This window comes from Rhopilema esculentum, chromosome 8 (assembly GCF_057945365.1).
Source record: "Rhopilema esculentum isolate cy_ngs chromosome 8, ASM5794536v1, whole genome shotgun sequence".
NCBI classification, from domain to species: domain Eukaryota; kingdom Metazoa; phylum Cnidaria; class Scyphozoa; order Rhizostomeae; family Rhizostomatidae; genus Rhopilema; species Rhopilema esculentum.
The window spans coordinates 4,696,975-4,716,117 of record NC_142822.1 but is presented as its reverse complement, the minus strand read 5'-3'; the positions used below and the strand labels follow the sequence as shown (position 1 = coordinate 4,716,117).

Sequence of the window (19,143 nt, the reverse complement as noted above, 5' to 3'; positions counted from 1 at the left end):
GAAACAAACGTGTATCTATTTAAAAAGCTCGATGAAAGCTATCTGCATCTAAATTTAGCATTAACATAAATAAATTTGATGGTGAACATGAGTGACTTATATCACGTTGCCTGAGATACATAAAACCAAAGTCATGAGCTCAGTTATCTTATCATGTTTCAATGGATTTTAATCCCTCCTCTCTTTTATCTTGAAAAGGATTCAAACAACGTCAGTAGACGAAAAGAAGTTTGTTTGAGATTAGAAAAGCTTGAAATGTCAGGTTAGTAGAGTTAAAGCTTTACAAAAGTAGAGTATCTTAAAACTAGCTTGCTCAACATTTTGCAAAATTCCCAGTCTGCAAATTATGCATATGCTGCTGATAGCTACGCTGGGCTTCTTGAGCTCACATCGCTCGCACCTCACTCAAAATATCAATGAAATCATGTATATTACATTATAGTAATGTATATATTGGCATCGTTTGAAATTTCGGTTGTAAGCTTTACTTGTGAGGCCTTTACCCATTGAGATTATAAAAAAAATAAATGATGGTCACTACTTTAGACAGCAGATTTCATATAGAATATCCCTGTTCTCAATCAAACACTTGTCAATTTTGCCACAAGCATCAAGATTTGCTCCACGAAAACTCTAATAATAAACAAGAAAATGACGTCATCCAGTAGGGTGGTTCTTGTTATCAAGTCTTTCAGCAGAGCCAAAACACTGTGCCTAATGATATCTGACTTTTCTCTGCAGTTTTGACGTAATGGATAGAGTCAAACTGCTACTCATTTTGTAACCATATCGACGAATAGATCAAGGAGCTTTCATAGTCTGCCCTTCATATGAAAATGACCATACTCTTAAAAAAAATAAAGCCTTGACCATGAAAACTTTTTCAAACTTATTCCCTTGTCCTTTCTTACAAAAAGCGAAAAGCAACTTTATGTACAGACAGAATGAAGACGACAATGCGAATGCGAAAACCCATAAAAAGGGGGAAGAAAAATTCAATAAAAATAAGCAAGTTCCCTGTTACTGCAATGTCAGGGACTGGTTCTCGAAGACCAAGCTAGCTTACTTTGAGAGGACCACAAAAAGGACAAACTTAGCAAGAACAGCAAGACACGCAAAAGCTGCAAAGATCAAATACAGTGTCAGCCAGGGACACAGACATAGAAAGAATAGCTATGAATCTCAAACTTTGCAGCTCTTGTGAGTTTTGACGTTCTGGTTTTACGTGTCCTATGCATAAATAGAACAACTTAAACAAGAAGGGAGGTGGTCTAACAGTCAATATATAAAATGATATACAGGAATACAAAAAAATTGCTTTGCTTTGAAAACTATTTCTCCACCAAAATATTTCTCAACCAAAATCGAGGAAAGGTAAATGCAAAAAGCTTTTACATTGTAATGAAAAAGAATCCATTGTTTATAAATTATGCTCGCCATTCCATTGTATTTGGGGGTTGCGTGTCCCCTTGCCTTTAGATGGTGCAGGTCTGGGGCTATGATATAACAGACTGTATAGGCCTATTGTGACATACATACCATTACGAATTCGTATAGATCTGTGTCCGACTTGTATTCAAAGTGGACGTTTTTACTCGGGAACTTGAATCCGGATTCTTGTCCAGACCAGTACTCTAACATGCCTGCCTTATCAGCAGAAATCGCGATATCGAATACAGGATTATACTAAAAGGCAACAAAACAGAACTCTTAATAAGTGTCAATAAGATCTTTAGTGAAAACTGATAAGCCATTGACAAACGAATAATCAATATTTTACGTCTAATCTCAGAAGTTGCATTTGTTTAGCATTTACATTGATTTGCATCGGAAACTACTAAAAAGATTATTTCATGCATTGAGAAATAAAAAGAGTATTTTTGAAGAAAGATCATTCAAAAGACGAAAGAAAATGAAAAAAATCAAACTTCATTACAAAGCCAGATAGAATCAAACGATAGAATAAAATATATGCAAAAAGAATGCAGTGAACTACTAATAAAGCCATCCCGAAACGCTTTCATAATTCATAGTTGCAATATTGTGATAAGTGCCACACAGGAGTTTAAAAATACATAGATCCTGGATCGTATAAAAATGCAAATAACGATTTGAGGACAATTGCTTAAAAGTGGCAAAACTAGCATGGTTCACTGTAACTGATCTTACTGTATTTGAAGTATCGAAAATAAATGGACGGGAATAAATTATCTTCACATGTGCCAAAGAGAACCATGATGTACTAGTCAAACCAAAAGGCTAGCCTGGATGAAAAAAGCACAATTGTGCACAAGATAGTTTGTGTACAAAAGAAAAAATGCTTCATGATTACCAAATCATAAAGCCATTTTAAAGGATTTTCTAGAATTGAGAACCATTTTTTTACTAAAAAATATTTTCAACTATTAATTTGGTGAAAAATGCAACTTGAGTAGAAAAATGCTCTTCACAAGAGTTGCTAATCATGTCAGTCCCTATAAAAAACTCTTATAAAATACACTCCCCTGACGAACGTATCCGGATAGTTCGAAGATCGACTGCCCTTTCGAACAAAAACAAATTCAGGTTGGCGATAACGAATCTTCACCTTAATGATAATAATTTTTTGAGAATCCTTCCCAAAATGAACCAAGACATTGAAATGCTGCAAAACTTCAACGCTTTTCATCTGTTATCATTTTTTGTTAAAATGGGAAACGAAGAACTTGAATGTCATGTGAAAGGCAAATGGGCCGATAAAACGTGGTAATTTTTTACAAACTGGAACTTGAGACACAAATATTTTGAAATAAAGAGAAAAACAACGTGTTTAATCTCAGTTAGGAAAAACATTTGCATGGGGATGCCACCGATCGATTACAAAACATGGATGACATTTGGTAACATTTTAGCAACTCTTAAACTTTCTTACAAAGCAGACATTTAGAACATGGTCATAAAGCTACAGAATTTCTTAACAGCGGCAAGTGTTGCTGAAATCAATCGGTACGAGGGTACATTCACAATTCTTTATAATTTCCTTGCAATATTTACTGACAGATGTTGGAAGTTTATTTGCTTGTGAACATTTAAGGCAATTTTGGGGAATGACGCAAACCAATTTTGATGCAAATTGGTTATGGTTGAACGTTCGACCGTCGTTGTCGCGAGAGCTCTTGCTCTTTTTGACCATGATAATCGTTCATGATTCTTCTTTTTCAAAATATTTGGATACGCCGAAAAAGCGGTCTTTGTGAAATTATTACTACATGATTTCTAGACACTGTTCATCAGTCATTCTTTTTTTTCTTTTGCTACCATCTTGAGCACAAAACCCTCACAAAGTTTGTTTTCATATCGATAAGACAATTTTTTTTCGAAGAATAAATAGATCAACGGCCAAAAAAATTTCAAGAAAAAATACGAAGAAATGGATAAAAACGAAAACTGCCTTTGAAACTTGTAAACAAATTTATCTAACAACAGAATCGCAACTAAATTCGAAACTGTCCGATATTTTAAGAAGGGGAGTGCAGCAGTGACGAGTAATGTTTACATGCTTAGTAAGATCTTCTTTCAAATAACAATTTATAAAACAGAAGCAGAATTCACAGTGCTTTGAGCCTGAAGACGAGCCCGTTCAACAATGCAACGTGAATATTGGCTGTATAGCACATACATAAAAACATTTTGTAGCATATATACTCACCTTTATACAAGAGACATGTTTTGTATGCAACTTAAGGGTTTCAATAACGTCTGTATTGCCTCTGCCATCGAAAATTCGAATTACACCGCTTTCGTCTTCGGATCTGAAATGGAATCAGGCTGTATTTAGTGATGGAGAGATTACATCGAGAGGACAAATGGGTGACAAAATCAAAACGTGCCTACCTTGTTTTTGAAAATACAGATTAACTTTCATAAAGAGGGCCTTTCAATTTCACGCACGCAATAAATAGCATGTTGGCATCGAAACGTGGAGAGGAACTCTAAATGAAAACTTTTAGGCACAGTTTTAATTTATTTAGATGGATTCCTTCATATATTTTCACGATTAAAGGTTGGTCAATGACGGTTAAAGCTACCCTGCTGTAAAAGAGATTGCTCTAAATTTTTTTTAACACAGTCAAGTTTGACGTTTGGAAAAAGCCTGGAAAGAAACCAAACCGTTCTTGTTTGTTTGAGGGTAGGCAGCCTTCACAAAACTATATGGCTCGATTATGGTCCATTCAAAGTCCTTATTGCGATGAACGTGTTCGTTCACTGTTTAGTGACTTCGATAAACTCAGTTGCAGGGCTGCCAGTGGTTCATTCCATGATCAGATTCTAAAAGCTGTTCATGGGTACATATTGAGTGGGAGGGTTTCTAACATACTACAACTGTGTCTCTCTACTTTCCACTAACCGTCTCTGTTACGCAGTTTATCACAGTTAGCTGAAAGTCCTTAATCAGTTAGAGATTTCAAGGAGTAAAATGACAAACAACAAAGTAGATTATACTCAAAAATGTGACGCGAAAGGTGATTTCATAGACCAAATAACAGCGTCTCAGACTGACAGATGATTTCTGTGGGTATCAGTGAATAGAGATGCGATAATCTTTCAATAGCGAAAAATTGTCCTGGAAGCCATTTATGCTTCATTGATGTATTAAACTATACATGTTTGAACATTCTCATAGCATTCAAATGTCAGGTAACATAATGCAGCTCTATAGACAATAATTACTCCAGAACTCGTATTGGATTTTCTATGAATGAATAGAGATTGAAGAGAGCCAGTGAATACGACTCGTGTTTCCGCGCAAAGAGAAGCAGCATTTTCACACTTGATATCTTAACAATGAACGTATCAGATAAGTACCGCATATATGAAGCATCTTCGCAAAATAAAACATTACATAATAAGGAAACTGATAACAAGAAGAAGGACAAATATATCATGTTGATATGAAACATTTGACGTTTCCCAGCAACGACATTCGAACCACAATATAAAGACACAACCCGAAAAACGACCCAGTCCACAGTCACAAAGTAACTACAACCGATTTTAGAACCAATACAGCTCCGATACCTTGATGCAAATTCGAATCATCCCCGGCAAACAAAAATTTTTAAGAGCATGGATTCTGCTTCTGTCCAAGCGACAAGCATAGTGAATATATGTCCACTGAACATATATAAACAAAAATGACAACAAGATAGTGTAGCAAAAATGAAGGCATTTCTTTAAATTTCATTATTTACGAGTTGTCTTTACACCTTACGAAATATAATCTGCTTATCGAGCCTAACTTCTTTCGATTATGCTCTAAGAATAAATAAAAGGGCTTGAGAAAAAGCAGGAGTTTACACAAGGTATGAAGGATTAGCAAGATGAAGCACCCTTGGTAACAACAGCGAAATGCAGGAATTGTCTTAAAAGTGAAAAATAACAATTCAAATTAATAAACACGATCTGAATTTGAAATCATTTTTTTAACTTTGCTTGAATAGACAGCTAAAGTATTCCTTATTACTAAAACATTGTCGGTTTCTAAAAGATCGAATTAGTCGAGATGCTTGCAGAGCCCTTTAATGAAAGCTGCACAGGCAACGAAGTAAACAAACAGTTTTTGCTAGTTTCAACAGATATAAAGAGCAGAGCCACTAGGCTTAGTCTTGGTATTACAGCAAGAGTTTACTTGGAGACATCTGAAGGAGCACATAAGCTGAGAAAAAGCAAAGATAATAAAGGATCAAGTTTTTAAGTCGACAATACAAAAAGATGAAAAATGTGGCCGTGAGACTGCAGTTTTGGAGATATCTCTTGAACAAGGAGATTAAGATAATGTTAGCTCGCTGATAAACAAAATGCTAATGAAAAACCGACAGCTGTCGTGTTGAGACCTCGTTTTTTAGCGGACATTTAAGATACATGTCGCACAGTGTACAGAAAAAGTCTTTTGTGGCTTCCATTTTCTCTAAAGTTAATAGCAAACACCATTTCCGTAATGTCGAAAAGGCTGCTGTTCCACGTTACAGCGTCTGAATCTGATGGGTTCAAAGTAACTCTATTGAGCTTTGTCGTTAAGTGGGCGATTGATTCCTCTAGCGAATTGTTTAAAGCTATCACTCTGATTTGCGACAGTAGTATAGAGCTCGTCTTGCATCTTGGCATATTCTGGTCTATGTTTGGGCATACACAATTCACGGTTACGGTCTTTCTCAAAGTCTATGACTATCTGAATAAACGCCCTTATACCTGCAAATGCATCATGGTTCATAAGCTCCTTTTTATTCGTTATTCTAATCACTTGATTGCTACAAAAAGCCTTCAGGCTTCTCTTTGATTGAACATTAGGTTGAAAGCAAGCATTAACTCTAAAAAACCACTAGACTGTAGTGCAATAAATGAAATCAGGGAGACTGGAATAAAGGCGACGAAAAATTTGACAGAAATCAAGAAAAAAACTCAACGCCGTCATAATTTACAGAAACCTAGAGGTCAACGAGGTAAGTCTGTGAATTGGGAAAGAACCTGCATTAGCAAAGATTTCACGGTACTAAAGACACACAACCAATACTTAAAACCATGACAAGGCTACTCTGCGTCAGAGACAAAATAACGAAAGAACGAACATGATCAATGTAGATGTAGATAGTCTTCTCTGGGCTGATAGGTTCAGGTGCAGAAAAAGAAATCATGTGGCAAATATCAGAAAAAGGTATAAAAAGGAGCCTAGAGTTAAATAACACAAGAAGCTTTATGGGGAAAAAGCAAGCGAGAACAGTCAAAGAATACTGTTTTATTCAATTTTTCCTGGTATTTTTCAGCCAGATTGAGAATGATTCTCAAAAAAACTAGAAACTTGAACATTGGTTAACAGTTTAACAAATGCAGTTAAGGGAGAGTACTATCAGATCTGACTTGAATGTCGAATATTAGGCAGTTCATTCTTTGACATTCTAGATGCCTTTATAATTAACAATAAGCCTGGTCATATAAAGTTGTTACAGAAGAACATAAAATTTTAAACATTTCTTTTAGTCAAGTTGTTTTGGAAAGTTTATACATAGCCAAAGACAAACAGCTGCATTCGCCTTAAGCTAAATTAAAACCAAGCATGAGGGAGGATAGCATTTAAAATGTTTGAGAACAAAGACTGCTGTTATTAAAAATTTCCAAATGAGAATCATAAATAGATTGTTTTATGGGAAGGTAGGAGAACATCGAATGTGGATTAAAAGTTTTAATTGGTATCGCATATGATACTCGTTATAGCAAGCAGAGAGAAGAACGGATTCGTGAACAAAGGAAATTAAATCGAGTGGATAGCCAAAGGATAACTCTTTTGAGCATAGAAAATCTACAAGAGTAGTGATGATGTTGAGAAAAAGATTGAGAGTAAAATAGAGGATAGATTTAGAGAGCTACCAAAATAGATACATCGGCTAAAACCTAGATTTATCACTCAAAGCAATAAAATCGACTACCATTTTGATGATTGGTCAACTTCATCAAAGAATTGCCAAGATAACTGAAGCAGGCACAGTCCACCGCTATCATGAATCAGTAAGAATACAAGTTTGAGTATCCCATGACTATTTCCTCTCCAAGCTCAATGACATTTAACAGCCCCATTCGACAAGTATTGCAAACTATATGAAAATGTGAAACTTTTGTGACATGTGAGGAATGAGTAATCAAGTCAGAGAGCCTTCATCTAGTTAAATGGTTCACAGCATTTGGGGTTTGTTGTTACAAGTTAATGTCTAGCAAATGACTTGCTGTAAAATAAAAAATTCTTCACTTACATGGCCAAGGCAGAAATGGCATCACCCTTTCTGTACACCCACTCGCAGCAATAAGGCTTGAAACTGAGCTTCATCATGTTGATCATATCTAAAAGAAGGCAAAGATGTCATCCATCAAAGCGAAAAAATGTTGATCTGATATCTAATCAGAGACAACAAAATCACAGAAAAACAGGAAAACTGACCAGATAAAATAATTTTTCATCTGAACTAAGGATACAAAACATGGTTACATCGAGAATTTACTTTATGTAGATTATACACAAAAGAGTCTATCATAAACTAAAGATTTTAATAAATAATAATCGTCCAAGCAGTTATTTTCCCAATAAGTCTAGTGTACAAATGTTCTAAATATGGGCCTAATTGTAGATTAAATAAGAAAATTTACTAAAGAATTGATGCTTTAAATGCCAGGTATCAACTAAATCAATTTAAAATCGTTTCATCTACATCACAGTGGGCACTTATCTGAGCGAAAAAGTTGAAAGAAATGTCAGCAAGACAAAACCAGAATTCACTTGAAGACTCTGATTTTATTTGCAAAATGTAACAACTTGTTGCTGTAAAAATCTCACATCCCTTAAAACGCAAGATTAGAATTTAAGGAAGAGGTATGAGAGGGCGGGCGATTGATAACCAGCCAACTCTTTATTACCAAGATAGGTAAAATGGAAATGAAGGTAATGAATGATAAAAAGGTAATGAAAATGAAAATCACTCTTTATTATATGAAAATTATAAAGTATTCCATGCCGTTTAGGCAGAGCTATGGATGTTGCCTGGTGTAACAAGGGTAAAACTCAGAGTAGCAACTTAGAACCGTCCTGTACTATACACCAAAATAGTTTCTATTGTAATATACGTTAAGCTCTAGGACTTCTATCGGATGAACACCTTTAACCCTCATCTTGCTGAACCCTCAAAAAACTATTAAGAGCCTGTGGCACTCTTTTCAGAATCAGGTACCTTCTTCTAATAGTTACATCGATAAAAAAGTGGTAATGCTTTGTTATTGTCCCTTTCACAAGAAGATATTATTCTGATTCACAACGTTTGATTCACATATTGTGCTGCCAATATTCATAGTACAGAAAGGAGATGCTTGAGCAACATCACACCAAGAATTCCTTGCTCATTCTCTTCCTTTCTCTAAAAACTCAAAATTACTTATTGAACAGTCTTCAAACTGAAACTATTATCTTTCAATCAAAAATCAACTAAAAAATCAACTAATACATTTTCATAACTTTTCTCCTAATGCATCTATTCATTGTTACGGAACAAGACAATCAACACGTGGTGATCTGTTCATGACTAAGACAAATACTTTACAGCACGGCTTGAAAATAAACTCGATGGAGGCAAAATTATGGGACAATCTACCAGCTGAAATAAGAACTATACCTTCTAAATCTCCATTCATAAAGTATTTGAAAAATTATCTTCTAGAATCTAGTGAAAACGTGTTACTGGGATCGTCAAGTAAATTAATTCAGTAAGACGGTTCTATAGATAAATTCAAAGAGCGCTGAAACAAAAGGGAGAATCTTCATTTATTTATTTAGTTATCTCATTTTAAAGGTTCCTTCTAAAAATTTCTGCTTCGATTTATCGTTTTAATCATAATATGTTACTTTGTTCTGCAATTGATTTATTTATAACTTACTCAACTAGTTTTTGTTTTGTGGGGCAAAATTAGAATCAAATCAAATCCGTCGATCAAAAAAAATAAATTGAATTTGTTTGCAACCAAGCGGCTTTAGAAGGAAGAACTGTGGCGACTGCACCCGAAAGCCCGGTTTCTTGAGAGAAAAGGGCATCATACTGTTCGGATCATAAGGATCGCAACCAAGCAATGACATGACTTTTCGTGACAAACTGCAAGGCGTATTTTAAATGAGTTATTAGAGACACAATAAAATTCAATTTCACTTGAGAAATGGGGTAACAACCAGGCCTTGAAAAAAATTTTCTTCCTGGCAGCAAAATAAAAAATTCAAGATTTCCTGCGAAGCTTCGAGAAAGTTTCCAGCCACTGAAATTGATATTTCAAGTTGCTTGATTTGTTTGTCAAACTAAAAAGAACTAATTGTTGGTCCTGCAGTCTTGATCAAAGCTATTCGAAACAGGAATCATTTTGTTTATACTGTATTAGATGATCAAGGAGAACGTGATCAAGCATGATAATCATAGTTTGTTTCAAGGTTAAAGAAAGTAGATCTGAAAATCTATAATAACTTTGATTAAATTTCATATCAGTACTAGCAAACTAGATACTTTATAAGTATTGATATATCTATACATCTTGCTCTGGGTGGGTTTATCATCAAAGCTAGTAACTCATACATCATGTAAGAATACTATTTTATTTTTCAATGGTTAAAATAAATGTTTTAAATCAGGGGTGGTGCTAGAGGCAAAGATTCAAGACCAAAACGCTTACATTCTATAAAGCAAATGATGAAAAATGTATGCGAATGCCAGTAGAAAAACACGAATAATAACGGACACATCCACACAGGTTTTGGGGCATGTTCACCTTCAAAACAATTGACGTAACAAGATTGGCTGTCTTTAAGTGTTTTTACATATAAAGAATGGCTAATGTAAAAAAAGAAATGAACTTCGTTTTAGCTTGCTGGAATTAAATTAGTAGCTGAAAATCATGCACGGAAATTTGGCATAACAGACGCTTATAATACCAGATTATTGAAAGCTAATCTTCGTTTTTTGTTAGTAGTGCAGAACAAAAATTGTAACATGAATTTAATGTTCTTATTAAAATCAAGCAATGGAGATTTCACGCTAAAAATTTCCTGGCAAACATCAAAAATTTCCTGCAATGAATTTGTGCCAAAAATTTCCTGGCAGCGCTGGACATTCTCCAGCCCTGGTAACTTCACGTCTGTGCCCAACTTCACGTCTGTCTTCAGGGTTCATGGGCATTGTCCAAAGGAAGGAAAAAAAGTGTCCTAGACAGTAGCATTAAGGAACACCCGGGTCTAACAAACAAGCCTAAGATCATCAGACGTTTTACTGACACGCTTAAGCGTGTTGACAAACCGTAAAAATATCAAACCCCTTACCAAAATTGATGACGTCAAAAACTTTGAGCGCCTGATCTTCTGCCACTGAACAGTACAAGTGTCCATCAGAGCTTCCAGACACGCACTTAATCACACCTATGCACATAAAATCCAATTTTAGCTTTTATTTTATTATTTGTATTACATAACCAAGACTAAGAACATAAAATTGATGTCTTTGGTGAAAAATTGAAAAAATTATATTGAAAAACTAAGGAATGACTTAAATCAAGAAAAACAACGTTTTGTTTTCAAGCAGAAGAAGAATAAAAATGGAGAAGAAGACGAAGAATGAAAGCATAATAAAACAATAAAATAATGTTGCTTTAAATACCCACCCAAATGTGCACGAAAATGTTTCACAAACTCTACCTCTTCCCCAGTTTTTTTCCAGAACTTTATATGGCCGTCGCAGCTCGCAGTGATAAAAAAATTTGTACTGAAAAAATAAACAGACTGTTATTTTTACATTGAGCAAATAAACACAATTACCAGTTTAGAGGAGGGAACTGTATTGTACTGTACTTTCATTTTATTTTTTTTTCATTTTATATTCTTTATACACAAAATTCCCTTCAGCTTACAACTAAATACCAAATAAGAAAACAAATACCCTAGTTACATTAATATAATTTATCTACAGTTAAAGCTAAATTACGAACAGTAATCTATCTTATAGCAGCTGCTCTTCCAGGGAGTCGTGTTTTATGTTGTGTTCAGCTCGTATAATAACTTTTCAATTGCTTTTTGAATTTACTAAGTGTAGAGAGCTCTCTGATATTGATGGGAATATCGTTCCAGGCTTTCAGAGCCGAATAGTGAATACAATAAACAGTAATTTATTGTAGTGTACAGTAATTTACTGTGCAGTACTGTCATGTTCTATCGTGTACTGTTCTATACTGCACTGTAAATTACTGTATATTACTGTTCCGCACTGCAGAGCTCATTATTGGATACAATGTAGTGAATTTTGAATCGTCCCACACTTGTCAGTGGTTAAGATGGCTATCTTTTTGCTATAGATAAGTGGGGGAAACCTTTTGGAGACTGGACCAGATAATAAGAAAAAACGAATACCATAATTGTAATAAAATGATAATAATAGTAATAATAATAACTAATAATAACTTTTATGTAGATAGTTTGCAATGATAGATAAGACTGTTACAATCGTAAGCAAAAAGGGGAAAACAAAAAAACTACCAAAATTAAAAAGGATGTCATTTACGGTTTGGAAAAATCATTCTAGGAAAGAGATACAAAATCGTCCACCGATCAACGTTTAGCATCGGCCTTTTAGCTCAGATCATTCACTTTGATAAACGTAAACACCAACTTATCCAATATAGGCCCGCCATGAAACTAGCAACTGAGACATGATAAAATAGGGACAAACGTGATCCCTGCTGCACTGCCATGAGCGCGCCCGGTAAGATTCGTTCCCAGAGGCGGATTCAGAGTGAGTTCCTTGGTGCACAGAACTCGGTGAGTTTTCCAACATGAAGCTAAAAATACTGCTACTTGAAAGGATGAAGTTTGAAAATTCATAGTTTTATCACAACCTCTTCAAAATTTCAAAATTGCCATTTGATACCATTCGCTCGCCATTAACGTCCTTTCTTCTCTGTCATGATTTAGAAACGATTTCCCAGACAACAGATCAATACCTCTGAAAGGCGGGCGAAACGAGGCGAAACGTATTTGAAAGTGGGGGGCCAAAATATCTGGAAAGTCTGGAAAGGCATTAGGAAAGGCCGCGTGTCTTAGGGATGACCAGAAACTGTATCTAAAATTAATCTTGACTGAAGGTGTCGCATAATCGCGTCTATTGTGATGTTGACTTGAAATAGAAAATTTTTGCAAAGTTTTAGAATAACCACTATCATATAGCTCGTAATGAAACCTTTTTTAGATTTTAAAAGTAACCGAAATAAGATGGGGGAGAAAAATAAATGAAACACGGATTAATAAAAAACATTAAAGTTGAAATATCAACAGAAGAAAACATCTGATCTTAACTTTTTCGAAAATTAATTGCTTTAACAAAATTTTGCAAAATCCTTCAAACTGGGCTTATCAAAATGAGTTTAAATAGAATTTATAATTCCGTCGATATTTTCTCTTTCTAAGTAGGAATGGACTATCCAAACGATCAAACTCTGAAGTTTTCTTCATGATACTTTTTAAGAACAAATCTGCCCATACTTTATTTCTCATATCCTCAAAAAAGTTCCTTCCAGCTGTTTCTTTTTCTTCAACAGCTGATTTCTCTCTTTTTGAAATGTTTCTGAGAAAGTTTTCGTTAACAAATAGACCTTGTGTGCCAAGTTTAGGCAATGGAAAAAACGAAACTCCGTCAATTTGTGCTGGCATTAAGTTACTCTGGACTAAGTTTCTCGATCTATTTGCTAAGCCAAGCTGTTACTCGTTATAAAACTTAGACAATGACCGATTTCTTTGATCTAATTCCCATCTTCAATTTTATGTATGGCTTTTATGGTAAAGACATAGCAACCAAGGTAAAGCTAAGGACATATTTAAGAGAATACCAGGCAAAGTTACTTACAGAAGCATATACTACATTTATTTCCACTATTGCCTAAAATGTTTCTTTAGCTCTGCAGAAAAGTGGGGGGGGGGGGGGAGGCATGGCCCCGGTTTCGCCGGCCCTGCTCAGATAAAAAACAAATTCAATTCTCGGACTCGGAAATAACGATTTGTGCCTCAGAAGTGAGTAAAATAAAACAAGGGAATTTTTGTTCGGAACACGGATGTAACTCAGTCGGAACAGAATCTGGAACTCGGAAAAGATACCATATTTGTAAGAAAGTTGCACAATAGCAAGTAGTTGATTGGCTGACTATTGTTTCTGCTCTGGCTTGAAACTGCATACCATAGACTTCAGGTGTCCTGCGACCCTAGTAGTAAGCGTTTGAGATAAACCAGAAAATATAGTTAATTTTCCAAGAGCATTCACTACCTTTGTTATAAATTGTTGTCTTTGATGGCAAGGGAGACCTATGCTCAGACGGAACACCATATTTTGATAAATTGGCTGGTGCCTATAGAGTCAAAACAACAAATTGCGAACAGAACAAAAGGAGACAAGTTTGCTGTGGCATCCATAACAAGCAAAAGGGTATTGAAAAGGGGAGAGGGTTGCAAAGATTTTCAGAGGCACTGTTTTTTGTCAGAAAAAGTCTAAAATCTAGATTTTGTGGGTGGTTAGTCTCCCCCCCCCCTTCTTATGGTACCAAAATGCATAAATATAAATAATAAAGTTGTCTAAGGCACTTTTATAAACCATCAATTTTATTATATGAAAAACCCCAGCCTTGGCCTGGAACTCGGTCCGGTTTATGGCTGAATCCACCCCTGGTTCCTGCTGCATTTTTTTAACTTTCAAAGATTCTGCTGGCTTGTCTTTAAGCAGGATGAATTTTGACAAAGGATAGTTAGCAAATCCTCCTACGATTTGAAGGTTTGATAAAGATATTAGATTATCTAATTCTGAATAGCTCTGTTTCATTCAATATTTGCTAATCCTCAAAAAATCATCTTTGCCAACCAGAACAAGTGACCAAAAACACACAAAATTTCCCTGGCCTGATTCTGGCCCACAGGCCGTAGGTTGCATGCAAAAATTTAGCATGCAAAACAGTCCAGGTACACAAACGCATGGCAATTTTGGTTGTGCAAAATCGTACCCAGGCACTTAAACAATAGGGTACCAAAACGAACGTGGAATTTTGCATGCAAAACGGTCCAGGTACACAAACGCATGACAATTTTGCTTATACAAAAACGTACCCAAGCTTTTAAAAAACAGGGAACCGAAACGAATGGTGGAAGTTAGCATGCGAACCGGTCTGGGAACGCAAATGTTCTGGTTCATATTGTTCAGAATGTAAAGAACAATCAAACTATTTCTAACAAGAGGCTACTAACAAGAAGCGGTGCTGTGATTTCCCTTGTTAAGTTTATACAAAAAAGTACAACATTAATGGCGACTCCAAAGTTTTCTTCATTGAAAAGTGTGAAATTTTAAACTAAAAAATCATTCTTTTCAATTTGTTAATTATAACGTGTCATAATATCGCACTACGATGAAATCACATGATTTGAAACACATTGCGTTTCACAATGTTACACTTTTGCATAGGGTACCAAAACGCATATTACACCGGAAACGGTTGCCTATCCCTGCTATAGTTAACAAATTATCTGAATTTTGATTATTTGATTATCTGAAATTATAATGATTGATTATGCATCTTTCAATAAGAAATGTGTTTATAGGAAAAAAACGTCTTGTCATATATAGGCCCAATTTATAATCTAAGCTATAACATGAGCTAGACCCTATTCCCTATTATTCAATATATGTCAGACAAGGTACAGCAAGTTTTTTCAAACAAGATTAAATACACATGATGATAAAGATACAAAAATCCTTCATTAAGTCCAATAAGTTAATACTGTGGATATATTGAATAAACCCACAAGTTTGATCTAATTAGAGGCAGCATTTTAGGTAATTAGATGCGCAACTCTGAGTTCATAAAAATAATAGCCTGCAAATTCTTAATTTATTTGGTTCCTATATGCTGGTGTTTAACTGCACAGTCAATGCATACTAATTTAGGCTTTCAAGGCAAAGTAAATTCAAACTAAAAGAGGTCAAAACTTTGCCTTAACAAAGAGATTAGGAGAGGATAAAATTTTGCCAAAATTAGGAAACATAGTATTAGACTTGTCAAATTATGTGAGTCTGACTCCACTATAAATATATGTAATCGAAAATGAGAAGTAATGACATACCTGGTGGCAGTAACATGGGTCACATGGTCTCTATGCATGTAACTTCTTTCATAACTTTCAGCGCAAGGCAGGTTATTCAAATAGACATTTTCAAACTCCAACACTATAAAAGAGGAAAGACTTTGCAATTGCTGGTAAAAGAGTAGAGTAATTATGCAGAATTGAATTTGTAATTGAAATTGACCAAAAAGAGGAGCAATTTTCAAAATCAGAAATATACAGCATGGTACATGGAAGGAAGAGTCTAAAAGATTCAGTAGCATCATTGATAAGTTTCAATGCTCAGATCTGTATATCAGTTTATGAAAAAGGTGATAAGAGCAAAGAAAACATGATGGCATATATATCATTTCAATTGCAACTAGAGTCTTGAACATGCAAAACAAAAAAACAGTTATTTATCAAATCAATGGTGCATCATAATCACAAATGTCAATGCATTTCATGTGTTAAATTCATGCCTTCTTTCTCTTACTTTCTTCACTATCCATGGAAAAAGTTTTTGACAGAGAGGTTTAGCTACCAATGGAAAACACAAAATTCATCTTCTGGTGATACTTTATTGAAAGACATCCCACCATTATATCAAAAGCAAATAGTGAAATATACTTAAACATGAAACTGCCTTCCATCCAATTGATTCACAAGGATACAGAACAAACAAACCAAGTGAGCTGGGCCTTTAAAACTTTGTCAAGCTGGCTTTTCTTAACATATATTTAAGGGCAAAATAGATCAGTTGCTAAACCCAATTGTGAGGCTCCTAGGAACAACATTCCCCTTCATTCTCTTTCAATGTGCTAGATGCAGAGTTTTCCAGTTTATACATTAAGATTATACATAAGACTAACACCTGGTTACAGTATTATTTCAATAGTTTAGCTAGAGTAGGAACACAAAAGGGTTTTCAGAAAACTTTATCTAACAAAAGGCATGATTTCCAACAACAACGTTTTTTGGCATTGAAAGAGACAATGGCTTTGACAACTTTTTGAAGGGAGGGGAAGGGGACATCTCCCTATTTTCTTTTCATTTTAGCAGATGATCTATCATTAGATCAAAATTATTTATTAAGAGTTAAAAGAGAAATCGTTGAATTAATCAAATGAGCAAAAATGCCAAACTTTTGGTCTATAATTCTTAATGTTGTCAATGACTCTTCATGCAATACAAAAAAGATTCAATAACCAATAAAATGTGCTTTGTTTATAAATTTTATGTACATGAATTCAGGCACACAGTCACGTAGTCAGGAGCGTACACACAGTCAGGCACACAGTCAGGCACACAGTCAGGCACACAGTCAGGCACACAGTCAGGCACACAGTCAGGCACACAGTCAGGCACACAGTCAGGCACACAGTCAGGCACACAGTCAGGCACACAGTCAGGCACACAGTCAGGCACACAGTCAGGCACACAGTCAGGCACACAGTCAGGCACACAGTCAGGCACACAGTCAGGCACACAGTCAGGCACACAGTCAGGCACACAGTCAGGCACACAGTCAGGCACACAGTCAGGCACACAGTTAGGCACACAGTCAGGCACACAGTCAGGCACACAGTCAGGCACACAGTCAGGCACACGAACTTTTCCACACAAGAAACAAAGTTTCCAGTCTGATATAGGCATAGTTTCTTAAAATTAGAGTGATTGCCTCAGAGCATAGCTAATACTTACTTTTCAGATTTATTTGAAAAACAAGGCTAGCCCATAGGCGCAGAATTATACTTTATAGGGGGAAGAGGGCTAAAAAATTAATTGCAATTGTTAACTGATGGCACAGGGTAGAAAGAAGCCTAGTTGGTGGTTCTATGGTGAGTTTTTTTTACATTTTTCCTTATGGTTGTTCTTTGATCTAGATTAAATATCTTGAGATGATTTTTATTCATGAAACCAAGAAGATGAATAGTTAGTCCAACAAGTCCATAGCTAACTTCCTTATTTGCCAGGAGGGAATTGATAGCTAACTTCCTAATCAAATGTTGGTGAGCTATTTGAAAAGAAGAAAACTTATGCAAATGTGAGAGTGATTGTACAAATATCCATAAAATATTCGTCAGGAGGGGGGGCTCAAGCCCTGGAGCCCCCCCCCTTCTTATTTTGCGCCTATGCTAGCCATACAAAAGTTTGCAGACATCATATAAACAAAAGAACTTTGCAACCGGGCATAGCTAATAACCAAGTCTTGAGCATAGTTATTCCTAACCAACCAAGGCTATCTTGTCTAGTTTGGTGAGTAAAAAAGCACTGAGAGTAACCTTTCTTCTCATAAATCTTCATTTTAAATCTTCACTGGCAGATTCTTTGAGTAATATACTTTCTCAATATACTGTAGAATTTCAAAACAGTCTAAATAATACAGCATTATTTGAAATATTTGTTGTTAAACGCGGGAAAACAATCATGTCGGCGGCGGTTTACAGCTGCTTTCTCCAACTAAATTTTAATCATTAAACACTAAGAGAAAATAATCAGTTACCTCTTTTCTTTTTCTTCTTTGGTTGTACAGGCATTGGCCCTACAAATTCATCATTATCTTGTTCATCATCAGAAGAGCACGGTCTTTTGCCACTAACTTCGTCCGCCATGTCACTTCTCGTCCCTCCTGGGGACCTTACCTCGTTCGCAAAATGCTCAGAGGAGGCTCATCGTTGGAATGCTGACTACTACAGAAATTTCCCATAGAAGGGCAGACTGTTTTGCGTGGTGTAAAGAGCAGCCGAGGGGAATGATCTTTCTCGCGTTTCTTGCCTTACATCTTTGAATTACTACCCCAGGGGTGCTATCCTAAAAAATTAGGAGGAACCACACCAAATATACTCTCATTTGTGTTAAAGACTCTCTGTGCATATTTAAAAAGTTTATAACAATTACAAACTATTTACTACTCATTAAAACTGATGGAAAATTCACGGAAAATCTATAAACCGGGAATAAAATATTAGAGCCGCAAAAAACCTGGCACCCAGGGTAAAAAGGGAGCTGAACCCTCCTTCCACGGCACCCCTGATTAGCCCCCTAGGGACGTATCAAATGGAGACGTTTCTGGTAGAGAGCTAACTTATTCAAGGAGGCTTAAACAAGGGCATGCTTATGACAAATCAGAAAGTCGCCTTTACAAATAGCTCTTTCTAAAAGCATGTTCACCTTTTTTCGAGTTCATTTTTTTTAAATGGAACACTTGTGAACATATTTTGTTTATTTTAGCCTGTCATTTTCCGCCAAATAAATTATTGATTTTGGACTAACATAAGAGCTGGTCACATGGCTTCGATATCTATTTATAGTTTTTCCATTTGTCCGTCGGCTAATCTTATCAATTGTTTCTAATCTGATCTTGTTCATAATTTAGCATAATTCAAAATAACCAGTAATTTTACAATATAACGAGACAATCCAACAAACGGTGACTTCCCCTTTCCCCCTTTTCTTCAATGTTGAAT

General features: G+C 35.5%; 1 protein-coding gene across 1 annotated transcript in view; it reads right to left on the bottom strand.

Moving 5' to 3' along the window:
• LOC135694928 (peptidylprolyl isomerase domain and WD repeat-containing protein 1) overlaps positions 1-18,338 on the bottom strand; it is a 29,474-nt gene extending 11,136 nt beyond the window's left edge. Inside the window, exons 1-7 of the mRNA XM_065213817.2 lie at positions 18,180-18,338; positions 15,695-15,797; positions 11,209-11,309; positions 10,871-10,966; positions 7,782-7,869; positions 3,689-3,791; positions 1,540-1,686 (exon numbers count right to left, since the gene is read on the bottom strand). Coding sequence (XP_065069889.1) covers positions 1,540-1,686; positions 3,689-3,791; positions 7,782-7,869; positions 10,871-10,966; positions 11,209-11,309; positions 15,695-15,797; positions 18,180-18,288 — 747 coding nt within the window. The 5' untranslated portion in view covers positions 18,289-18,338. The remainder of the gene's footprint in view (positions 1-1,539; positions 1,687-3,688; positions 3,792-7,781; positions 7,870-10,870; positions 10,967-11,208; positions 11,310-15,694; positions 15,798-18,179) is intronic.
• Positions 18,339-19,143: the final 805 nt, after the last annotated feature.